At 40.0% G+C, this 26019-nt stretch overlaps 2 protein-coding genes across 5 annotated transcripts; one reads left to right on the forward strand and one right to left on the reverse strand.

The window, feature by feature from the left end:
* The first annotated feature begins 756 nt into the window (after window positions 1–756).
* Window positions 757–3850, forward strand: LOC110502272 (pterin-4 alpha-carbinolamine dehydratase/dimerization cofactor of hepatocyte nuclear factor 1 alpha). The gene is made up of 4 exons (XM_021580179.3): window positions 757–1051; window positions 2497–2628; window positions 2943–3023; window positions 3255–3850. The coding sequence occupies exons 1-4, from the start codon at window positions 1049–1051 to the stop codon at window positions 3345–3347; spliced, it is 309 nt and encodes a 102-aa protein (XP_021435854.1). The 5' UTR covers window positions 757–1048; the 3' UTR covers window positions 3348–3850.
* LOC110502271 (sphingosine-1-phosphate lyase 1) lies at window positions 3489–22600 on the reverse strand. 4 transcript variants are annotated; one of them, XR_016490900.1, is made up of 15 exons: window positions 22045–22600; window positions 17146–17311; window positions 15801–15868; window positions 13507–13654; window positions 12436–12515; window positions 12119–12247; window positions 11893–11981; window positions 11594–11702; window positions 11121–11219; window positions 10368–10514; window positions 9979–10217; window positions 9345–9491; window positions 9027–9147; window positions 8694–8910; window positions 5717–8597 (listed from the first exon to the last, which is right to left on the reverse strand). XR_016490900.1 is itself a non-coding variant. In XM_021580178.3 (14 exons), exons 1-14 carry the CDS (start codon window positions 22054–22056, stop codon window positions 8758–8760), a joined length of 1707 nt encoding a protein of 568 aa, XP_021435853.2. In that variant the 5' UTR covers window positions 22057–22600; the 3' UTR covers window positions 3489–8757. The 4 variants fall into 4 exon arrangements, 2 of the variants coding, with proteins under 2 accessions (XP_021435853.2, XP_021435852.2); XR_016490899.1 differs by lacking the exon at window positions 22045–22600 and adding an exon at window positions 17735–17925; XM_021580178.3 differs by having other exon boundaries at window positions 3489–8910.
* Between the last annotated feature and the right edge of the window lie 3419 nt (window positions 22601–26019).

Here is a 26019-nt window from a genome sequence, read left to right on the forward strand (position 1 = left end):
GTTGTGATTGAGGGGATAAGACAACATAAACAGTCACATAAGGAGTTGTACGTGTGCTTATAACGTATTATGAAGGGGTTATTCATAGTACATGGTACCTAAAGGTTTTACCCACACATTTGAAACTCATTGCAATATGAACATGTGTGCATTGATATGTTGGTACTAAGACTCTATTGGTGTACCATCCCAGGGTCTGTCTTACGCCAAAGGATATACAGATGAGAGGGAGCCATATTCTAAGGTGATATCATTTGGGGGAAAGAAGAGAGCTCAAACAACCCACTATCAGTACAACAACCCCCATTACCCATCTACCTCGAGTTCTAGCCACTCAATATATGCACATTAGCAAATCCTTTGCAGTGCAAATCAAACCAAACCACTGAAGCGGCACATTCATTTCCCACACTCATTCAGCCATTTAACATTATCACTTGTCACATCCTCTCCGTCGGTTCATTTCATTAACTAGTTAATTTCCATGAGCGCTCCCCGTGAGGGCTGAGTTCACAGGGGTCATCTCACAGTAGGGCAACTCATTAAACTTTGACCTGCATTGGACCACGACAGTGGGACAGAGGTAACCGTCGACTCGCTCAGACATATGGGTCCTCATTTAGCTAAGTCTACGTCTCCATCGCAGTAAACCATTGAATATTAGTATCCTGCACTCATGTGAATGACATCATTCAGTGGTTTTTGTTTACAGTGAGTGCTGTTGTATATGAGAACATAATGTGTGATCATCCTTTCACGAAGAAAACATAATCCTACATGGATGCCCTTTTCAATTTCCCCTCATAAAGACTGGCTAGAGAAATGGCGTTGTTATGGGCAACGGCAGAGGATTTATGATGATTGCCATGCTGAAGACAAGCTGGGCAGTATAACCAGAAGAGGGCATTTCTCTTCAGGCTTCTGCATGGACAGCTGAAACAGGACCCCAGCTTGCATTCCAGCTGCTAACTGCAATAGCAGATTGACTCACTGCAAGTGAAACGAGCAGAAGCCGAGCCCTCTGTCTCTCTGAGAACAGACAAAAACCATGGTGAGTGAACTGCTTCAATCTTATCAGAGGGCGCTGCTCATAGCCAAGTGCCAACTGTATTGTTATGTTGCTGCGTTGTCTTCAATAGATACTGAAGATGAAGCAATATGAGTTTTTACTGTTGATTGATCATTTGATCGTGCCAAATAGAATATTTGACGAACAGAATACTAACTCAATATTATAACATGAGATGGCACCTAAAGTGTATACGTTGTTTTGCAATAAAACATATTATTGTCCTGACAGGAACAGTCTCTATGCAGCCAATCATTGGATGAGATGAGGTTGAAGCCTCAGGTTATTGTATGCCTGTGCTCAATGTGCTGTCCCCAAAATCTGTCAGCGTTTCTCAGATAGAACAGATTAGCCTGTTGCTAAGATACCTGTTGACTTCGTTCCACTTTATCAGCAGTATCGACTACTTCATTGTGACATGTTTGCTTTGTGTCTATGTTGGCTCAACACCATTACGTTCATTTGGGGGCATTGACAAATCCTCAAAAAATATCTCCCTTCATTCATTCAGTTGCATGCCTTTTATTCTATAACACAAATTAGTTGAAGATGCGTGATTTGCTTATTATTGCACTCCATAGTCTGTGCCTTTTCCGTTCACAACTGCAGCTGACATAAGCCTCCTTTTTGATTTACCTTTCAGAATTAACTGAGTTTTAAGCTCATGTGATACCACATGTGTGAAGCGCTGTGGGATTCCCATAGACTTAGACATTGCATCATTATATCTGTCCCATTATGGTGTCTGAGAGCATGGGCAGCGCCTTTGATGCCATCTCCATTTTGAAATGGCCCATTTTCTTCTTCCACTACTTCTATGAGTTGGTAAACAAACTGAAAGTGTGCACACTGCCACATAGAGTGTGTTGTTTGAACAGGTATAAAGACAAGGTTGGCCATTTACTGCCATTTGCAGTTATGGAATGTTTCCTCACAAGTATAATTCATTGGCTGAGCCCTCCTGGTGACCAGGATGGAATTATGTGATCCTTCCTTATCCCATAGGAAGTCCCACCCAGTTGACTACTTCCAAAATGGTGAAAGTCCGCGACCCATCCTAAAACGGGCTTTTGGGCACTTGAGTCCTCTATCTATCTCTATGGGAATTCTATGCGATATGGAGAAAGTAATGAGGCCTCCCCCATTTTGAAAACCAGGGTGTTTGCAGTTAGGGTGAATTTTTTTTATTAATAAAGCTGACACAATTCCCAATTCTACATAACAGGTAATTGTACATGTCTTGTTCTACAAAACACATTTCTATCTGAACGTTCTGTAACATTTGCACCCTTATGAACAGGCCTTGGGAATGCTATGCAACACTCTATTGATTCCAGATGGGCTTCTTTGTAACCAATCCCAGTTTGCATTTGTGCAACTGCCCCCTTTACATTGGAATCCGGTGAATGTTTGCTTTGCTCTTCCAGGCCAGTAAAATCCAGGGTTTGAGTGAGGAGGAGAGGGACCACTTACTCCCCCTGCTACGGAACGCCCAATGGGTGGAGGTTGTGGGCAGGGATGCCATCTACAAAGAGTTCATCTTCAAAGACTTTAACCAGGTCAGATAGGCTTGGACAATATACTCAAACTAGGGCTCAGGGCCCATTATTTATAAAGTGTCTGTTTTATCTAAGATCAGGTGCTCTCTGTCCATGCTATATTATTCATTATGTTCTAAAAGTCATCACTGATCCTAGCTAGATCAGCACTCCTACTCTGAGATACTTTTTGAATACAGGCACAGATTATTTTCTGACCATGTGACGTCAAACAAAATACAAAATTTGCTAATAAATGGCTGTAGGCTATACAATGCATATTACTTGACTGTGACAATAAGACCATGGAAGTATAATCTGCTACTTTATCACAGGCCTTTGGTTTCATGTCCAGGGTGGCACTACAAGCTGAGAAGATGGACCATCACCCTGAGTGGTTTAATGTGTACAACAAGGTATTTCAATAAGCCCCTGCCCAAGGCCCACTGCCTGGGGTAAAATAGATATAGACAAAGCTGTTAGCATCACTCGTTGTAAAAGGTATGTTGTGACTTGACATTTTTAAAATTTAAATGTCCCTCTGTATGTCTCATTCTCACCCATTCCTGTCATTCTGGTTTCCATTTACCATGTCTTTCCTGCAGTCTCTCATCCTTATCCTCACTCCATCTTCTCCTTTCCCCCAGGTCCAAATCACACTCAGCACACACGACTGTGGGGGCCTCTCTCAGAGAGACATCACTTTGGCTACCTTCGTTGACCAAGCATCGGTCCTCTAAACAACTCGTGGCCTGCTGCCATTTCAGTTTATAATTTCAGTGGTGGAACCCAGAGCAGAGCCTGCCTATTAATCGCTCTCCATACATTCATTCAGATGACTAACCTTTTAACAGGAACAGGAAATTATCAAACAGGAAATTACATCACAGAATCCCAATTAATGTTTAATGTTTACAGGTAACTTTTAATTCAAACATTTTGCTGGTGTGGTGTTTGTTGCTTGACTGATGAAGCCAAATATACCTTTTAAAAAATTGCTTTGGTGGAAAGTGGATTTATTAGCAACCAGTGATTAGCCTGGTTAAAAAATACCATAGATACTGTATATCAAACATTCCTCTGTCCCCAACTGAGCAGAATCAGGTAATGTAAAATCAAGTTTCTAATGTACATATAACTTTAGCTCGGACTCTAAACCTTTGAAATCTGGGGAAAATCGATTTGTTCATTCCAACATATTTGCTATATAAAACACTGACGTTGTCGGTCTGTGTGTCTGAAATGGTTTTCCTGTGTAATGTTTTGTTAGTGACAAATAGTTGTTTGAATAACCAGTAAGTGTCTGTTTATTCATTTGTCCAAAGTGTAGCATACAGACAAATGGGGTCAGCCTCAATATTTCACCCCTCCTAGAAATAATATTATAAAACAAGGTTATCACATTGAATGAATCTCTTGGAACAGCTGTTGTAGGTTTATTGAAATTGTTATGGTGCTCAGCTTCCTGTGTGCTGAAAGTATTTTGGAATCAATTGTTGTGCTGAAAGGAGTGTAACCATGGCCAACAAATGCTTTCCAACGGGGTTTTCTCTGGAATAATGAAGGGTAGCAAGAAACTACTCAATAATACAAATAGCTACAAATTCATGCTACTATATTTTTAGATTTTCAAAAACATTTCATGATATTAAAATTAACATTTTACATGTACAGTATAAATTAACTGGACCTTACTGAACTTGATGTTGCGAAGCCAAATCCATAAGGCTGATCGATACATAAATAGAATCTACATTTTGAGATTCTATACATTGGTATTACCCAACAGCCCTCATTAATCTGGCCTCTGAAGGCATACAGGTGAATGTGATTTATTGCTGTGAAGATTATGCCCTTAGACAATAACAGAAGGCATGATCTTAACCCTACCTCCTTGAGGGCAAGGTGCTTTGTTAAGATTTACACTGTACAATTTAGACTATGGTGGGGTAAGCACTAAGCAGCAATTCAGGTACTATCACAATTTACATTAAATTACCTTTGTTTCTTTTGCAATTTAATATACTCCTGGCTATTAAAAATGTCAACATATTAGTGGTTATTTCTCCATTGATGGCTCCACCTAAAAAATAGAAACTACACATTGTCAGATCTTTTACCCTTTTGTTCAGTGGTACTGTATGGTTCCACTAACTACTATATTTACTGTACATTTTCAGGTAATCCAGCTAGTGTCCTCAACTCGTCTGAGGGCCACCCTGTCTTATTGGTTTTCATAGTTGCTATATAATCAAGTATTGATTTTGAGCTAGAAAACCAATCAAAGCCTTCAAGGACCAGGATTGACCCACAAATTAGTATTTACCCCAAAACACAATCGTTGCAGATAAGAAAAATCACAGTGATTAATAAGAATAAAAACAGTGGTCACACAGACAATGCTTAAGAATTATACAACAGGACTGGGCTAAAAGTAAAATTGTATGATTTAAAAGCCATCGCATCATTATAACATTGTCAGATTATTTCCCTTTTTATGACTCCAGAAGGTTAAACATCTACGACACAAACCAAATTTCCCTCCACAGTTTTGTGAGTAAAGTAAAAGTATTCAAAAGAAATGGAAGTGTCGGTACAATTTTATAAATACGACAGATCATTTGTTTGTTCGGCATGGTGTGATCTTTTTGTCTGTAAAATGTATGATGAGAGAAATGGCGGTGGAAACGCCTTTATGCGCCAAATAGAAATATAATAACCATCATATCGAAGTAATTTGAGTCACTCGATGATAGTGTGTGGTCCTCCCACTACGACTTGGAAAACCATACCGTTTATTAAATTACAGATTAAATAAATGGTGAGCACAGCGTGGTGAAAGTGCACGGTGAGCATGATGCTCCTTTCCATTAAATATCGATGGTCATAGTCTGGTAACATGATAATCGATGCTTGACAAATAAAACATTCATATGCATAATATCGTGTAGACTAGCCTACCCGCACTTTATCTGTGAGCTGTTGGCTATAGCGGAAGTGTCAAGACCAGAGCCGGCACATTTGCTAATTAACGCAACAGTTTGTGACAAAACTGTCAGTAGAGTTGAAGATTGCGATGGAAACACATTGAACTTCAGATTTGTTTGGGGGTCGGTACATAAACTTCAGCGAAAAATAAAATGTTTTGTGCCCTACGTTATCACGCAATGAGTTTTATCCGCAACAGGTCTGTTTGGTGGAAACATCACTGGTGGGAAAGTGAGCATGCAGTATTTTCTTTGTTAATTTTTTAAATATTCGTATGAATCTGTTGTCAATTGGATAGAAACCTAGCTACAGACATGGAAAGAAAAGTGGATATTCACTTAAGTTTGACTGCAAACACAAATGTGAAAGCACATGGAACATTTTGATGTAAAGATCATTTGAAGTGTGTTTTGGGGGCATACCAAGTGTACATCCAGTATTTATTATTTTTTTGCAAACAGTTTTATACCATTATTGCTTTTTTTAAGAACACTGCAGTTTATCAAATGCCATACATTTAAATGTTACATATGAAAAAAACTGAGGCAGGCTTTTCCGGTATTCTTTAGACCTATAATGACTGAACAAGCAACACAATTGCATTGAACAGAAACTGAGGTAGATAAAATTAGAAGCCAAATCAATTAATTAGCTACAAGAACACATAACTGAGATGGAGACTTTACAACTTCTAAAGATATTTCAGTATGTATTCTGTTCTTTGAGATCATTTCAGGTCTAAACCATTCAATTAAGGGCTAAACCATTGTCTCAAAGAATAGAGGGGGTAATGAATATGTTGATCAGTGGATTGCAGTCTCAGATTCTTAATAACATAGTGGCGGTGTACAGTATACTAGGTCATGTGTTACAGCAGCCAGGGTTTCTTGCAGTCTAAATTATTACTGAAAGATGCAAATAGCCACAAACTGACCACAATTAGTCATACATGTATATATGCAATATAGTACAAGCCTAGGTAGGTAATGTTAAATTCAAAATGGGCTCAAGTCTTAGATTCAAGTATGTTGTCCTTACAAATACATGCAGAGAACATTGCTCCCTCCTGTTCACTGGATAAGTATTTATTTCACTAGGACATTAGTGCTTTTCAGTTAAAACCATTATTTGTTGTAGATGAATCAGAGACTGACAAACACTGTTGTACCTGGAACATTGAGTATGAAAGATGTCCTCTGGCGATTTTTGTTTACTGTTAAAGCGATATCCCAAAGTACACACACTAAAGGGTAAAAAAAAAAAAAGTCAGCCTCTCCCTTGCTTGAGGAAAAGTAGAGGCGCAATAGAGAAAAATAGGAAAGTCCCCCTTTAGCGATATCATGATTTACCTGAACCACCTATTGAGATGTGCTTTTTGTTAAGTAAATCAGGTGTTAAACAAGGCAACAATGAACATGTCATCCTCCACAAATGATGCAGTGCAGTTGTCTGAAATATCGCATGTGACTAATGTACATACAGTCGATTACTGTAGTGCCTCTCTTGGGCCAATGAGTAATTCTGTAAATGCTAGATCTCTAGGGTAAGACATTTTGATAAAGAGGGAGTTGGCTTTAGCACAGACCTATAGGGAGCCGGCGGAACAGGAATTCCCTGTTACACAGAGATAGGGGGGCTCATAAGGGTGTAAGCTATCAGCCAATACAGTGCCTTGTAAAAGTGTTCATCTCCCTTGACATTTTTCCCATTTTGTTGCATTACAACCTGTAATTTAAGTGGATTTTTTTATTTGAATTACATATAATGGACATATACAAAAAGTCAAAATTGTTGAAGTGAAATGAAAAGGGTTATGCCTTGCAGAATGGGCAAAAAACCCAGTAGCTAGATGTGCCAAGCTAATAGACACCCCAAGAGACTTGCAGCTGTAATTGCTGCAAAAGGTAGCTCTCATTTGATTTTCTGTAACTACTACATGTGCCCATCTCATTGATATCAAATTATTAGGAGGTAGGCAAGTAGTTTTAAAAAAAATAGGTAATTGTAATTATATCTACAGCCACTGCACGACCTGCATGTAATGGTCATATGGTTGGGTATTACAACAGTTTACAAATCGTTTTACTGTTGCCCATGTTTTCATTTGTATGCATTTAATCCTTTATGACCATGAGTACCTCTGGGATTAATTATATGATTGACTATGCGCAAAAGTGAATTGAATTAATTCCACACCCACCATGCGTCATGTGAGGTGAAATGTGTATATTTTGGGATGTGAGCACTCAGTCTGTTTGACTGGATGAAGATCTGTTTTGGATCGAAACATTGTGAATAAAGCTGCGAATTGGGAGCTTTAACAGTGTGCAGGCTTTCCTGTTCTTTACACATATTCTTTATTAGCCCAGCCCCTACGTTGTTAAGGATGTGCGTATGACCACAAATTTTTCTAAAAGACAGATAATTCCCCCAAGTTCCATCAAAATATTGCGAGGGTTAGCTAGACTCAATAGTGGGCATGTTGTTTTAGGTACTAGTCTGGAAAATATTCCGCTGAGAGATCTTAGTTCATAGATGCCACATGTTAAGTTTCATGCAGATCGCTCATTTGGTGTCAGAAGAGTAGCATTGAGTGTTTTTTTTATCACGGCAGATGCTTCATTCACATAAGTTTTGTCAAAATCGGGCCAGTGCTGTCTGAGATATCGCGTGTGACTAACGTATGAATGTACGGAGACAGATCAATAGTCCCATCCCTGATTTCATCGTGGGGGACAATTAATACAAACAGACCAAAACCCCTCAATGGTTTGAGCAACTATTCTATATATTTTTGTACAATAGGTGCTTTCACTTTCTACATATTTGAAGAATTCTCCTCACGATAGCTAAAAACAATGGCTTGTGCTTCAGAACATATCTGAAAAAAGGTGAGTAGGTAGATAAAAGGTGGGCAGGATAAGGCAAATGTTGAGTGATGTAGCGGGTGGACCAGAGGTGAGGCAGGCTGGTAACCAGGGCCGTGTTCATTAGTCACCGACCTGAAGAAAATGGACTGAATCATGGAGGGACTACTTGAGCTTATCCAGTAAACGCTCCTTTTCATTTTCCGTTGCAAAACGTTTCACAACGCTTACCATTATGTTCCCTAATGAACATGACCCAGGTGTGTGTCCAGGCCACAGCCAGCCTACTCCTGACTCAGTGGGCCTTGCCGTTGCCATTCATATGGGTCTTCTGAGGCTGAGACGACTTGGGCTCCTCTGTGCTGTAGAGGCAGTCCAAGAAGCCTCGGGAGATCTCGGTCACCATGGATCTGTCAGGGATGGACTGGGCCATGCCATAGATTGCTCCCTAGAACATGAACACATGAATGTAGAGCCATTTATCCAATTTCTACAACATAAAATAAATGGATTAATATGGTGCACTGCTGTGTAGTGTATTCCAGTGTCAGCATTAACAATCACCATTCCAGTGGTCTTCTCATTGGGGTTTTTCAAAATGACAGCCACCTGCTCTTTGATGTCACTGATTAACTGTTTGGCCACACCTTCATGTGTGTGCAGTACAGTACAACAGATATGGATGCTGTGATAGGAAAGATAATTTTGTTTAAAAACACAAAAGGACTTAAAAAAAAAAATTCAACATGAATTGATTGATGTCTTTGCTTGCTGGTATTACTTCAAAATAAAGTGCATAGTCAATATTCTATGAAATCTATACATTATAACTGATAAGTATGACTGAATTTCAAAGATGAGAAAAAGGCGAGGAAAACATACCTGGATGGATACTGTAGCATGTTGAGATTCCAACCCTTTGAAGTCAGTGCGTTGGATAAACGAAAAATGTCGAAGACGTCAGAGCCTATTGCCACCACGGACACTTCAGGGTCTCCAAACACAAACACCCCATTTATCTTACGGATTCTGTCCGGAAATAAACAAAAACAAAACATTTTTATCTCATCCAAAAATAGTGAGATCACAATGTGCCTGCCAAGAGCTCTTATAAACAGTCAAATTTAACAACATTTTATATATAGGTTGACAGACGGATTAGGAATCAACAAAAATAATATCAATACAGGTAGCCTAGCAGTTAAGAGTGTTGGGCCAGCAAACTGAAAGGTCCCTATTTCGAATCCCTGCCCAACTAGGCGAAGAAAAAAAAAAAATCTGTCAATGTGCCCTTGTGCAAGGCAATTAATCCTAATTGCTCCTGTAAAATCGCTCTGGATTAGAGCGTCTGCTAAATTACTAAAATGTTAAATATCTTGATGAGAAAAACTACCATAATGTTTCAGATTGTACCTATAATAGTCTCGCTTTACCATACATCCAAGTCTTGTTCAGTGAGAAAGCCAGAAATCAAGGTTCTGCTGATAAAGACTGCAGTAAAAGATGAGTCTCTTACTCTGTCTTGATGGTACGTGCAGTATCAATTATCTTCTTGGTGGCCTTTATGTAGCCATCCTCTCCCATGTGCATCATGGTAGCCCAGCACGCTGCGATGATACCGCCTGGCCGAGATCCTGCCACTGATGGGGACGCATAGATGCCCCCTTGCCAGTCTGGAGCCACAAAGTACTGGTAGTGCCTGTACTTCTTGTCACTATACAGGATCACTGATGAACCTTTAGGGGCGTAGCCATACTGGAGAGTAGAGGTAGATCAAAAAAACTATTCTTAGTCAACACCATAACCGGTTAAACGACAAGTCTATGGAACAATGAGCATCTTATGATCGAAAATCAAGAAGGACAAAATGTTTGGTAAGACAGCCTGGGATCCACACCCTCTTACCTTGTGTGTGTCTGCAGATATACTGGTCACACCCTTTACCCTGAAGTCAAAGGGAGCCAGTGGGTAATTGGCTTTGGCCATGAACACGATGAGAAACCCTCCCAAACAAGCATCCACATGCAAAGGGATGTTGTACTTTAAAGCCAGCTGAAAAACACCATGTGGGATGGATTAGGTAATTTCATGTAAATTACTATGCTACAACAATGTTGTTATTACAGTGTTACTACAGTACACAGGTATACAAACAAATTAATGTTAAAGATTCAATGCAGACATTTTTGGTTCAATATCAAATTATTTCTGGGTAACATTAAGTACCTTACTGTGATTGTTTTCAAGAAAAAAATAAAAAAAATATATATAACTATTTTTTTTAGCAAAGAGTAATTTCTCAAGCGATAATTTTGCTACAACTATGTGGGAGTAGTCTGAGTGGGAAGTGGAAAACTGAAAATTTGCTGTTATCGGCAGAGAGGTTGGGAACTCCTAACTAATTTACCATAGGGGGATGTCGCCATGAAAGGCCAAAACTCCATCCCACCAAAATAGGCTGAAATTTCAGGCGGCCTTTTCAAAACAGCCTTTCACAGTATTATTCCAACCTCCTAGTGTGAAAATATATATAAAACACAGGAACATTACTGCACTGGGCCTTTAAGTATTACCCCCCCCCCCCCCCCCCCCAAAAAAAAAAACTTACTTACCTTACTTACTTACCTTTTACAAGTACATAACAATGAGACAATTTACCTTTCCTACTTCCTCAATAGGATCAATGATTCCATGCGGGAACTGGGGTGCGGAACATACAAGCATGGCTGTGTTCTTGCTGATAGCTCTCCTCATCGCCTATACAAAACAAGTTGAAGGTGTCACAATATTGCTTTAAGACAAATGATTATGGTGATGATAAGTCTCATCTACACTCACTAAGAACGAGTAATTCTAGTTGTTGCCACCATGTTTTTTGTAACTACTGCGGTCATGTCTGAAATGTTCATCTTGAACAGTCCAAAATGAGGATGTGATCCCCAGTCAGTAACGGAAGTGCCATATACATCACACCATGCTCTCGTTACCTAGAGTAGGCTGGGATCTAGGCTACAGTTCAATTGGGAATTTGTACACCAACATTTACTCTGACCTTTTCAGCGCATGTTGAGCACCGATTGAATTTATTCTTTAGAATAACCATTTGTACAGGAACTAATACATATTCACACCTTAACATCCACTTTCAATGTATTTTTGTCCAGGGGGATGTGAACAAGCTTCATTCCAAAGTAGTTTGCTGCTTTGTCAAAGGCGGCATGGACACTGACTGGTGCTATGCTGCAAGATTAGGGGAGGAAATACAACACAAATGATTCCCAGTACTATATAAAATGTATTTCACAGGTGATATTACCATTTATGAGACAGACAACATCTCAACAATGCAAATCAAGCTTGTTCTGAGGTCATCTGGTGTGAAAGTTCAAAGAAAAAGAATCTGGAGGCTACATTTTGACAGTGAACTTACATTTCAGGATGTTTCACACCGCGCTCATAGGCCATGTCTCTGTACGCCTTGCATGCCATCAATATGCTTTCAGTTCCTCCAGAGGTGACCTGAACAAAGCAGAAACAACAAGGAACAATCCGTGTTCAGAATGTGCCAGTGAATAGGTTTTGATTATTCTCTCAAGTAGAACATTTCCCAAGCCCTGGGTCAGTGAGTCTTGTGGAAGTACTGAAGGTAAACTCACTGTGCCACAAGTGTTGGGCCCACCGTTGAAGAGGGTACACGTCATTCTTACAACCTCTGCCTCCATCTTCCTCACACCAGGAAAGATGTCTGGGTGAAGTGGGTTGCTCCATGCAAAGTCTCCATACACCTAGCGACAAGAGGAAGAATATCAAAAGGAATCAGTAAGATATGGGATTTGTCATACAAAACAACAAGGCATATTCCGACTGTAGTATGAGCTCTAAATTCCACGTATTTCGGGAAAACGTATTACTCAGAATACTACACACAGAAGTTTAACGAGACAAAAACGGTTGGTTTGCGGACTAGACATACCTTCACCAAAAGTTTGGTAAGTGTCTGATCTCCCCAGTACACTGCACCGGACACTCGTCCATTCTCCCAATCCACTTCATCTGTGAAGAGCAGACAACAACAATGCCTCAGGAAACAACTATATACTGTAACTCCACATCAACTACAAATTTTAAAAAATTAAATATGCTAAAAAACACCCTGGCACACATGTCACATATTCTAGGATAAAAGTAGTCAATACAAAAAGGCACTGTAGGTCATTGGCTCCATAATATTGTCATTAAATTGCATTATGGCTCCACAGAAGAAAAAAAAAAAGGCAGTCTAGAACTTGCCAAAGCAACTTTTTAATTAACCAGGTATCCATCCAAACTCTTTATGTGAGTAAAGTACATGTTGTATAACAAAAAAATAATAATGACAGGCCTGAAAAATGTTGACAAAACACGCTATAGACAAGGTGGGATCTATTTGTCTGTAAAATGCATTATGCGAAAAATGTAGGTGAAAATGCTTTTATGCGCATATCTTGATATAATAACCATCATATCGAAGTAAACTTGGATTCACATTATGACATGTTGTGTGGTCCTCCCACTACCACTCGTTGGGAAAGCATGCAGTTTGTTAGGCTACAGACATAATAATGTGATCATTTAGGCTATATGTGCGCTCTAGCCAACAGTGTGAGCACACGTGCCAATACCAGAACGGGCACACTTGCTATATTACACAACAATTGTGAGAAAACCATCAGTAGAATTAAAAATGCAATGGAAACCCATTTTTCATTAAAAAAAAATTTGATTTGGTACTTGGGAATATAACCGCAAAAGGTACTTTTAAGTGCACTGTGTCATCACGCACAGCCTTTTATGGAAACACATCTCTGGTGGGAAAAGATTGTTGAATTATTGCATGAAAATCTGTCACCAATTGGATGGAAACTTAGATTATGTTTCATTTTCTAGGATCTAGTCAATACAAAACATATTAGGGCAGTAGGGCACTGTAGGTCATCGGCCCCATTTAACTACAAAGAAACAAAGCACTCCAGAACATGCCCTGGGATAACTCTCAGCCACTTACTCAGTGTTTCGTACTCGCTGATCCTGTCTAGAACTTCAGCTTGGGTTAGCCCTTGTTCAGGCAGCTGTTTGGTGTAGTTCATGCCCTCCTTCAGTGTGCAAAGACTGACAGACATGTCATCCAGGGCCTTGTTCAGCTGGGTCTGGATCTGTCACAAAGACACACGGAGTCAGTCACATTACACACATCACTGCTCAGACAACACAAACCATTTCCTAGAAGCAGTGACCCATTATGGCATTGAGAATGTCTAGGCTACAACACTCTGGCATTGACAACTTATCTAAAATATTGAAAAATCAATGAAAGCAATCAAAACTGGCTAGTTGTTTTTGTGAAAGTAGAGGTGATAGCAGTGTTGTGTTCGAGACCAACTAAAGCAAGACCAGTTCCAGACCAAGATTGGTGTAAATTAAATCTGAGTCAAGACCGGAGGAGTAGGTGAGACAGAGTCAAGACCGGGAGGGGGACAAGGGTTCCGAGACCAGAAAAAGTCAAATTCAAGACCATGATTGTAATTGTCAAAGCACCACCATAAGAGTCTAAAATGTCCAGTATTTCTGTGTTCAAAATTCAGAAGAACATAAGGATTCTTAAGACATTCAGAATGGTGAAAAAAAAAATGTTGAAGGACAAGGACATTCCTGTGTTTTTGTATTGGAGCTCGCTTGCCATTAGTCATATCTTTGAAAATAACTTGTGTGAAACACTGTTGCATTTAAACTTTAGGTCACTGTGTGCTAAACATGAAATATGTTTTGCAATGGGAAGTAATAGTTGCACATTTAGATTAGGAAACGCTTAGCCGAATGGTTGTGTGTTTTATATTCTTATGATTGGGACCCACACTGGTTTATTATGTCCGAGTGAATGGACTGTTTATCATTTAACATCATGCTATGTGTGACTGCTGTCTTTCCATCAGCCCTATGCAGGGTAGTGGTGCCTGGAGAAGTAGGTATATTCAAATTGTACATTAAAAAAATCCCAAACGGACTGCCCAGCGAAGGAAAGGCACCCTGTGTGTTTTCCAGTTTTTGTTTTACAAATTAGTTTTCATATATTTTTTCAGAGTCGCACTCTCAAAACCCCACCTTTTTTATGTGACATCCACAACAATTCTTAAACCACATCAAGAGACTATTTTTCGAGGACTGGGAAAATAATAATGTACACCCCTGATGCAAACAGGTCATGATGACTGAATTGCGCAACACAAATAGCCCACTAACCAAGACTACTGATCAAACTTTCTCAATACCTGGTTTGCATACCCATTGTTGCCTTAGTTAACATTTAGTGGTAGATAACATGAATTTAAACGTTTTTCCTACCTACCGGCTACCAATATCATTCTTCTGTGAGCTGCTCCATGCCAAAACCAGTTGAGAGCTGTGCGCTCTGCCTGCAGATTATATTCTGCTGAAACAAGGCTGAGTGCGGCACGCATGTGAATATATTTCATTTGCTGTGCGATTGTGTAGTCTACTTTGCACATGATTTCTCGATTGTACTACATAATTGATAAATCGTATACTTCCACTACGCCACTTTGATACGTATCAGTGGGGATTAAGGAGTATACGCAATGCCCGTAAAAAAGTGGGTATACGGCGACTGCAGGTATTCATGTTTAAAGAAAGGAGTGAATACATTTGACCTGGCAAATAAGTTTCTTTATTATCGTTTTTATTTAACCTTTATTTGACCTGACTAGGCAAGTCAGTTAAGAATAAATTATTATTTACAACGTCGGACTACACGCATTTATGCGCTTACTGAATGGAATCTGATAATTATGAGTTTTTTTTTTTAACTCCGCTGGTTTTGGGAATAAATAGTCCTCACTGCCCGAGACAGAGTCAAGGCCGAGTACAAATGTATCCGACACAAGACCGAGACACTCAAAATGTGGTCTCGAGTACTACAACACTGGGTGATAGCGTACCAGGAAGATCTGGGCTAGTATTTGTGGCAAGAGAGCATTTAAAATAAGATATGCAAAATCAGTTATGTGAATATACCCATCTGATTAAAGTGTAGCCTATTCACACTCTTCAGTTGAATCCAAATACAGTTTAGTCATTCCGTTAGGTTAGACAGTAATGACCAATAGTAACCCAGCATTATCACAAATCCATGATGTAAACTGTGTCAAAGGTTTCACCCCCCCCCCCCCCCCTCGCCCTAATGCCGACACTCAGTCTTTAGTGAGTGACTCATCCCACACTAGACAAGGAAGAGTACGAGCACATCTGTAGAATAGAGGAACAAAATAACCGCTTGAAACTTACTGCCGCGCCAACAAAGGGTATTTTTCTGATGAGTCGAAAGCACTGCTTCTTGATTCGGGATGTCAGGGCTATTAAGCAACAAAGAAAGAGACGATTGTGTTGAAAGAATGCTAGATGAGCACGGGAGAAAACCACAAGCTGAATTCAATGGGGACTTTTTGATTAATAAAAACAGCTGATTAGAGATGGCAGACAAATCAAAAAGGCCAAACAGCTGGCCCACAAGCTAATACTGGAACACCGTTTCTTGCCAACAATCCTGCCAAATGAGATTATGTGTACAGCCAGTTAATGCCATCAACAACAAAAAAAAACGAATTGTAATTTCCCCTGATTTGGAATATGAATATCACTAATCTGTGGAATTCTAGAAAACGCACAAAACATCAGTGGGAACACAAATGTCTGACATGGCTCTATGTCACTTGTAATAGCTGTAAAACACATGTACTGTACAAAAGAGAGCCAAACTGAAGTTTGGAGCAAGAAGAAAAATAGCAACTAAAGTTCAAAGTTATTTAAAATTGCTGGCCAGCACACCTCTGATTAAACCAAAAACCACTCTCCTTAAAGTGCTTTAACTGATCACAGAGATTGTTTTGTCAGCTGATCTTTGCTCACAATTGTATCAGGAATAAGTATTCAAGGCCACACAGGGATTGACATTAAGGGTTGCCCTATTGCTCAGGGCAAGTGATAAGTGCAGTTGTGCAAGTTGAGCCTGCTCTGAGGTTGGGGATTGACAATAAGGGTTGCCCTATTGCCCTGGATAAGTGATCTGAGCAGTTGTACAAGTTGAGCCTGCTCCCATTGAGCAGGGGATTTTTACTGATAACAACCAAAAAGGAATGAATTCTCAAAATCTGGTTTTTCTGATTCCTCCTCTGTGAGTAGCCAAAAATAGCTACTTCAAACAAGTAACCATAATCTTCAGGCAACCCCAAAATACTCCTGTGCCTTTCAGACCTTAAAGTCAATCCCTGCCATACTTCAAATTCTACTCTGGGTGTTTTAATGCTGACACCTTTCCCTGCATCTAAATTCTCTACCAGCCTACACTTGAGCACTTCACCCAACACATTTTCAAGCATTGGATTGACGTAAGCATGAGCTAGAGAGAGTTTAAAGCATATTATTGCGCCAGTCCTTTTAAATCCATGAGAGGAAGTGAACAAGTGCACACTTACTCAGACTGGTAAAGAATCATGAAGCAGCAGTCTGAATAAACCCCCCCCCCCCCCCCCCAAAAAAAACTCTCCATAATGTAGAACACAAAAACACCCACGTCACTTTTTATCCATGCATATAATAAACACATGCCTCATTACTGAATCTGAAAACGTACTTTCTTGCTGAAACAGGAAGCCTTTGACCCAGACTGCTCCTAAGGTAGATATGAGAGTGGCTCCAATGATCTGCCATGGTTCCAACGCCTCACAGTTGGTGTTCACAAGCCGCCTGCCTTCCTCCAGGTAGAGCAACAGCATCTCCTTGTACACCTCCAAGGCACTCTAGAAACAGAGAGAGATTACATTGCAAATTAACAATGGTCTAACAGTTGCAGATCCATCTGCACTGCTATGCAACGTGTAAGGATTTTATGGAGGATTCCAAGGACTACACATGCATATAGATAAAACTGCTGAGAAAAGGAAAATATGGTCATGGCTAAAAAAATATATACTTTGTTTTAAAGATCATACAAAAGTAAAGCTTTTATCCTACAGTGTCTTGCTTTGGGTTGAATATTTTCCCCTTATATGATCAAAATAGTGCGAGACAGAAACATGTCCCAACATGGACATCAGAGACACTGACTGTCCCCGCACATCATAGTCAATTATTCACATGAGTACTCGTAGCAGCTTCACATCCCATGCACAAAATGTTAATGGAAAAGTCACAACACACATATTACAATGCAATTTGCCTACCTTGTAATCAATTGACATGTTCACCACACTTTCCATCATATACAGTTCCACACACCATCTGTCAACTAAACATTTGTGAAAGTGGGAATACAATGCCCAACAAGCAATAACAAGTCTACTTCTGATTAGATTTCAATTGCTGTGGAAACGTGACACAATTGCAGTTGTGAAATTTGGTCAGAGAGAGAGAGAGAGAGAGAACGTGACTAGGACTGACATATAGCTAATATTCCTGAACCAGGACCAGGTGAGGAGGTGGAATAAGAGTCAGCTGACTAAACTCTGCCCCTATCAACCATTCGACATAACATATGTAACCAATGGATAGGAGAAACCTTTCCTCTCCAAACAAATTATAGTACAGAGAAAGTGCAATAACATGCGACTGAAAAAGTTCGTTATCAAATCGACTTAAAAGCTCATCGCTATCTGTGAACATTGAAAGAAGTGTCACTAATGTACTCCAAATACAAAGCACAGCATGTAAGAGAAATACACTGTTTTAGGTGTGGATTATTGACTAACTGCTCGTATCATATTTGCATTTGACAAATGAACAGGAAATAGGCATAATGTCATTAATTTTATGAAGCTGTAAAGATGAGCACATCTATTCTCTCTAGATCACTGGTTTTTACAACACTATGCTTGTCTGCTTGATAACACAAAAAAAAGATTGTATCCATAAAAGGTTCACATAATCAAATAGAGATAAGCTTAAGGTCCATAGGACCGTAAACTTACACAACCACTATTCATAACCACTGGAACTAACATCACATAATGCTTTGGTGGGGATATATAACATACTGGTGATGCATTCCCATGACATCATGCAAACTAACCATGCTAAACTCAAAAGTATTTGTTTGCAATGCAAACACTGAGGTACTTTGTTTGAAATGTAGGCTTTAATTGACTGAATGACTAATTGCGTAAGTGGAAGCACATCATTCCAGGTCTAGTAAAGTCACAGCAAACAAAATAGCAACAGTATGACATTAACAAAAGGTTTACGTAATAAAGAGTACTGACATTTTACAGACGGAGCCTTTATGTCTTTGCATAATGACAAACCCAAATTCGACAATGAATGAACCTGAATAGAAGCTTTGCTTTTCAATGACAATACACCCCCTGACGACAGTTGCTCAGTCCACTTGTCTGTGTAACATGCTCTACGACAGGTTTGCCAAGGTTAGACAAGTAGAGCAGAGTCGGGAGCAACGAAAGAACCATACCATGTGACCAGCCATGTTTCAGATGGGCAGCTTATCTGAATGCCTTATCATAAGATTAGGCTTCACTGTCCATCTTAAATAGTGTAAAAAAACAACATTTTGTCAGGACTCAGGACTCTGAAATATGTATGCAAAAGCTGTAGTACCCTTTGAGTTCAGTGCTTCTGTAGCACAGACGACAGAGCTGAGCATCCAGTGCCAAATCTTAGTTTTCATCTTCCATAAACTGGAGTGATTACATTTTGTCATCATGCTTCAGGGCAAAAGGCAAGTCCTGATGCAACAGGTACATGAACCATTCGCCACATATACTGAGTGTACGAGACATTAGGAAAACCTGCTCTTTCCTTGACATAGACTTGTGAATCCAGGTGAAAGCTATGATCCCTGATTGATGTGACTTGTTAAATCCACTTCTATCAGTGTAGATGAAGGGGAGACAGGTTAAAGAAGAACTTTTAAGCCTTGAGACAATTGAGATATGGACTGGAGTATGTGTGCCATTCAGAGGGTGAATGGGCAAGACAAAATATTTAAGTGCCTTTGAAAGGGGTATGGTAATAGGTGCCAGGGTTTTTCATGCTCAACAGTTTCTGATCTGAATCAAGAATGGTCCACCACCCACAGGACATCCAGCCAACTTGACAACTGTGGGAAGCATTGGAGTCAACATGGGCCAGCATCCCAGTGGAACGCTTGACACCATTTAGATTCCATGCCCCGATTAATTTAGGGTTTTCCGAGGGCAAAAGGGGATGCAACTCAATATTAGGAAGGCGTTCCTAATGTTTTGTACACTCAGTGTACATGCTCCAAGTTATCCAACACATTTCTTTCTGACATTTTTCAAATAACCTACTTTGCCTGTTACAAAACATTTGTTCCGGCCATCTTTGTATTAGGAGAGCAATGCAGTGCTGTAGCCCAGCCTTCACGCCTATTTTGTTCTCCCTATTGTTGCGTAAACACCCATGCCCCTGGTTTCCCAGGCCAGCCGTATTCTGTAAGGAGACCTTTGTTGTGTCCAAAGGGAGGTCATATTTCTCCTGGGAATGTGCTGGGTGTGAGGAGGAGGCTACTGCTATGGAAGACATCAAGGAGAAAATGGTGTGATAACATACACACACTCACAGAGTTTTTTCTGGATCAAAAAGAGGCTTAGGGGGTGGGCGCGGAAATGTCTGCGGTTGGCCCGTAGGCACGGCTGAACTTAGGAGATATTTTTTAGAGGCCCCCCATCTTGGCGGTGTAGAGACATTTTTAAGCCAATTTCTTGCAGATCAATGCATTTTGTCAAGGCTAAATGCTGTTTTTTTTGCTCAAACATAATAAAATCAATACTCCTAAATTAATTGTTTTTGGAATTGTTTTCTTCTCCATGACTGTCTAGCTTTTATTTTGGTGATTGTTAGTTCTCATTAATGATATTATAAAAATATACAGATGCCCATTATCTTTTCTACATACTTTTTAATCTGATTTTAGTCATTTAAATGTACACTGGAAGTGTTTTTCCACCCCCACCCCCCCAAAAAAGTTACATTTGAATGTATTTTTTAACACGGTTTGGAGTTATGCGGTCCACCCAATGATTTCAATGACATTAGTATCAACACTGGTTTGGAAAACACATTCTATGAATTCTTAGGTCTGTATCTTATGGAAATTAGACCTTATACAAATAATCATGTCAAATACCAACATCTGAGCGTGTGCAATACTTAAGAAAATATCCTTTATAATCAGCAACATGCATAACATTCCACATTGTACTATGAATTTGATTATGCAGAATCACTTTAGTGGTTTTGTCGCATTTCCTTTTCTTTTCATTTAATGTCGACTGGATTCATTGTATGACCGACCGTAATACAGTCGGGGTTTGACCTAGAGTAGAGTACAACACACCACATGAAGAGTGGTTTCTGGGAATTTACAAAACTGAGCAAATCCATGAAATTCAGAATAGGGGGGAATTTCTTTGCCTTTAGTGTCTGGGTTTGGAGGCTGCATTCACCATGACCTAGATAATACAGTGCTGTGCAAGTGATTAAAAAAAAGTTAAGTTCCATAGCAAAAAAAAAAGTGTTGAAGGTACTGATGTCCAAAGACGAACATGTGGCTGCTGATATCTGTATCCACCGTATTACAGTATATAAGCCTATAGCCACATAGTATGTTTGTGCTAAACAGGAAGTCTAATGATAGGCAGTGTAGTACAGTACAATACAATGAGGCTCAGTGTGGAAATCTCAGTGTAAACATCCCTTCATTTGTCTTCAATCACTGCAAATGAGATTGCCTGCAAGTTTTTTGGGGCAAAACCTGTCAAGCTACAGCATTAGTGATGGCTATACTCCATAATAAGAACACTGCATTTTATGACAATTTTGCCCCATTTCTATAATGTATTTGGCCAATTATTCACTTGAACAAATGTAATAACACCCTGCATTATACTGCAAACGCAGGGGTTATAAAACCTACAAACCTACAACTAGAAGGCTATGCCTACAAGCATGAATGGTTGTTGAGGCAGTTAAAACCAAATGTTGTTCACAAGAATCAACACCTCTGGAAGATGCTTGAGGTTTCCATATCAGATTCATTTATATTTGTTTTTATGCCACATTATTCTCTCTGAATATATACAAAATAAAAACTACCCTAAAGAAAATGATCCTCACACTTGAAAAAGGTTCAACCTCGAAATAATTATAAATGCCGGGGGTGTTATTCAACTAGTAAGTCAATAGAAACGTGCTATAGTCACTGTAACAATGCGCGAGCGATGGCAACATTGTAGCGCTCCAGGGCAAGCAATATGATTGTGTAGACAAACTTCTCTCACTCCACTGTTCTAGACACTTTACTAGCCTATAGGTTGCAGCAATACTGTAAACATCATGATTTTAATGTAAATCATTTGTCAGCCAGACCTACTGCTCGTATTCTTTTTGACACACGGAGGTAGCAACATGGCTCAAACTAACGTTAATTGTACATGTATTCAATACCATGTAGGCTACTTAGAGAAAGAACATGCATCTGGGTATATTATTTACTTACCAAATAGTCCATAGTTAGTGTCAAGGCAAGCCTTCAGCAAATGGTTGTCTTCACTTTTTAGTGGTAGCGAAAGTCACTCCAATATCTTTGTATAGCGTGCTTTGTGATCGAGGATCTGATTTACATGGCACTATATCACAGACAATCGTAACCTAAATTCAGGAAGCGACAAGCAAGCAAGGAAACAACCGTGTCCCGTCTTAAAGGGGAAGTTCACCAATTGGAATATGTAGACTTCTTTTCACTCCTTCTGTGATTGTAGTTCATCACTAAAACCGTTTTTTTTTTCATTACAGAGAAAATTGGCAGATACATTGTGCTGAGTTATCACTTGCCGTTGACTACAATGCATTATGAAAATATGTCTACCAATGTGTCTACCTCTACATAGCCCTTGATCATAACCCAGTTCCATTTAAACAATTTTTTACACATTTAACAATTTTTATTTAACCGTTATTTAACTAGGCAAGTCAGTTACGAACAAATTCTTGTTTACAATGATGGCCTACCCAGGCCAAACCCGGACGACGCTGGGCCAATTGTGCGCCACCCTTTGGGTGTGCCACCCTACGAACCAGGGACTGCAGTGACGCTTCTTGCACTGAGATGCAGTGCCTTAGACCGCTGCGCCTCTCAGGAACCCATTACACATAACATGCTGACCACACCGCGCGCGAGCATTGCAAAATAAATGTACACCGTACATGTTATTCAATCACACTGCTCCTGCGCGTCAACGAGCGTATGCGTAGCCAGGCGCTAAAATAGAACTTGATTCTATTTGTGACGCTTGTCCCGCCTCTCCCAGCCTCTCTCAACAGTTTTTAGGAGCCTATACCCACGTGGGTGATTGAAAGATAAACTGAGGTCCACACTTCAGTCGAGTTGGTGGTGGTAATGCACCTTAAAGTTGGTTGCCAACCGCCATATAAAGTCCAAAGAAGAAGAAGAATCCTGAAGGAGAAGAGAAATAAAAACATACAAAATCATCTGGTCAAAAAGAGTATAGCATTGAATGTAAGGGAAGCCAGTGATCATTTGGCCTCCCTTGATAAAAAAAAGAAATAATAATAATAGCCAATCAGCATTGAGATCGGCCCTTTCCTAAATTAGCCAAGGATGAAGATAGAGATTTGGACTTTGGGTTTTACTTAATTTACCTTACTGACCAATGGTTATAATGGCGATTCTGATCCTACCATAAATTCATACATTGTGCCCCTGGCCTGAGAGGGAGGAAGTTCAACATGTAGCTAGATATAGTAGGCTAATATTAACTAGCTGGCCTGGTGTATCATTACCCATGAAAGGAAGAGGAAGTTGGTGGTTGAAGATATCCCTCTAGTGGTGTGGGGGCTGTACTTTGGCAAAGTGGGTGGGGTTATATCCTGCCTGTTTGGCCCTGTCCGGGGGTATCATCAGATGGGGCCACAGTGTCTCCTGACCCCTCCTGTCTCAGCCTCCAGTATTTATGTTGCAGTAGTTTGTGTCGGGGGGCTATGGTCAGTCTGTTATATCTGGAGTACTTCTCCTGTCTTATCCAGTGTCCTGTGTGAATTTAAGTATGCTCTCTCTAATTCTCTCTTTCTCTCTTTCTTTCTTTCTCTCTCTCTCTTGGAGGACCTGAGCCCTAGGACCATGCCTCAGGACTACCTGGCATGATGACTCCTTGCCGTCCCCAGTCCACCTGGCCGTGCTGCTGCTCCAGTTTCAACTGTTCTGCTTGCGGCAATGGAACCCTGACCTTTTCAGGTCCCAGACCTGCTGTTTTCAACTCTCTAGAGACAGCAGGAGCGGTAGAGATAGTCTTAATGATCGGCTATGAAAAGCCAACTGACATTTACTCCTGAGGTGCTGACTTGCTGCACCCTCGACAATTACTGTGATTCTTATTATTTGACCATAATGGTGATTTATGAACATTTGAACATCTTGGCCATGTTCTGTTATAATCTCCACTCGGCACAGCCAGAAGAGGACTGGCCACACCTCATAGCCTGGTTCCTCTCTAGGTTTCTTCCTAGGTTTTGGCCTTTCTAGGGAGTTTTTCCTAGCCACCGTGCTTCTAAACCTGCATTGCTTGCTGTTTGGGGTTTTAGGCTGGGTTTCTGTACAGCACTTTGAGATATCAGCTGATGTAAGAAGGGCTATATACATACATTTGATTTGATTTGATTTGCCAGTGAGCAATCATTTTAGGCAGGTAGCCTAGGACAATAAAAACGTAAAACGTGTACTGTATGACAGAGTCATAAACCGTTTAAGCAACGTGAAAGAGGATGGCATTGGCAATTCTCCACAAATAGGGACTACTTGCAAGAACGCACACAAGTGCATACACACACATACAGAAATCAGTACCATGGACACCCACATCATATTTAGCTGACATTTATTGGACTAAATCGTTTTTTACATGTTTTTGTTGTCATTGTGTCAGACTAAGCATAGGTGATTAGATTATGTTAACATTTTGAAGTTGAAATGATGCTGGATTAGTGGAGGCAGCTCTTGTTTTCTTTGCGACTTGTGATAACTCTCCATTGTTATAAATCAATAGTTGTTTAGTAGTCTAAAAATGTTGGAAACATAAACTTGCTTGATCATGCTGTAGGTCATGTAACGGTTTATTACATGCAACATGTTTTGTGGACTTCACCAGACAGATGTTGCTCTCCGGTTTTGTGATGAAACAAAGGTGTGGTTGAATTTATTCTGCCACTGTGTCTTCTTATTGTCTCAGCCTTAAGCCTATATATCATGGTGTCAAGGCATATCATTGGACTAACAGGTTATAGAGCAAACAATGCAAATACCACAACACATAGGTTGTAATATTACTTTTCTCCCCCGTGGAATGGCTTCCCCAGGGATTTTACCCACACACCGCTACTGAGTAAGTGCATATTTTTAATTTGTGAAATTATTTTGATGTGACATGAAAGTAAAGGGCTTTACGTTTCTAGAACCGTACCGCAATTGAGAATCGATTCAGACCAGTCTGCCTCTGAAAATACCACAGAAGTTCCTTGGACATTAAGGAGTAACAGTAGGCTCCATAAGAGTACATCTTGGGCTAACCTCTACCTAACCCAATAATGGACTAAAGAAGCCTAACGTCAATAATCCTTATAGTAGAAGGATCTTACATGCTTGTCCTGCCTATCCTATCTCCTCAACAGTTTTTAGGAGCTTAAACCCACATGGGTGATTGAAAGATGAACTCAGGTCCACACTCCAGTCGAGTTGGTGGTGGTAATGCACCTTAAAACCTCTTAAGGACTGGACCCTTTTTTTTTAAATTGTCGCCTAAAATGACATACCCAAATCTAACCTCCTGTAGCTCAGGCCCTGAAGCAAGGATATTCATATTCTTGGTACCATTTGAAAGGAAACACTTAAGTTTGTGGAAATGTGAAAGGAATGTAGGAGAATATAACACCTTAGATCTGGTAAAAGATAATACAAAGAAAAAAACAACCATTCTTTTGTCTTTTGTACTTGGGAACTGCACCCCTTGATTTGGCATCGTTTTTTGGCTCCTCAAGAAATGCTGGTGGCCATGACAGAAGCCAAATGTGAGTTGGCTTGGGGGTGTGGTTTGTTGTGGGCATTTTCTTGGGTGTGTCCTTGCCACCACCAAGACACACCCACTCAATTACAACTAGCCACCTGCAGGTTGAATTCAATAACAGTCAGGACTCCATCACATTTTCTTGCAAGTATCCAAGTGCTGCAAACTTTGAAAGCTCATGCCCCTCATCCTGTGTGATATAGAGAAGTTTGTTTGGTACATAGGTCCCTGTCCTCACAAGGAACACATTTACCTCAAGAACTCACAAGGTCTGCCATGATGGATTTTCTGGCAATTAGAGCTTTGTGAAAAACACTTAAAACCGCTACTCCTCTGGCACCAAATGACCGATCTTCATAAAACTTGATATATAGCATCTATGATCAAGTTTTGTAAAC

Source organism: Oncorhynchus mykiss, chromosome 23 (genome assembly GCF_057628025.1).
Source record: "Oncorhynchus mykiss isolate SJ-2025 chromosome 23, ASM5762802v1, whole genome shotgun sequence".
NCBI classification, from domain to species: domain Eukaryota; kingdom Metazoa; phylum Chordata; class Actinopteri; order Salmoniformes; family Salmonidae; genus Oncorhynchus; species Oncorhynchus mykiss.

Coding starts and splice junctions, on each gene's coding strand:
- LOC110502271 (XM_021580177.3), bottom strand. CDS start 17,773: ATGATGGAAAGTGTGGTGAACATGTCAATTGATTACAAG. Junction 17,312..17,734: donor ACATGTCAATTGATTACAAG/GTAGGCAAATTG, acceptor CTCTGTTTCTAG/AGTGCCTTGGAGGTGTACAA. Junction 10,218..10,367: donor TATCTGCAGACACACACAAG/GTAAGAGGGTGT, acceptor TCTACTCTCCAG/TATGGCTACGCCCCTAAAGG.
- LOC110502272 (XM_021580179.3), top strand. Junction 2,629..2,942: donor TCTTCAAAGACTTTAACCAG/GTCAGATAGGCT, acceptor ACTTTATCACAG/GCCTTTGGTTTCATGTCCAG. Junction 3,024..3,254: donor GGTTTAATGTGTACAACAAG/GTATTTCAATAA, acceptor CCTTTCCCCCAG/GTCCAAATCACACTCAGCAC.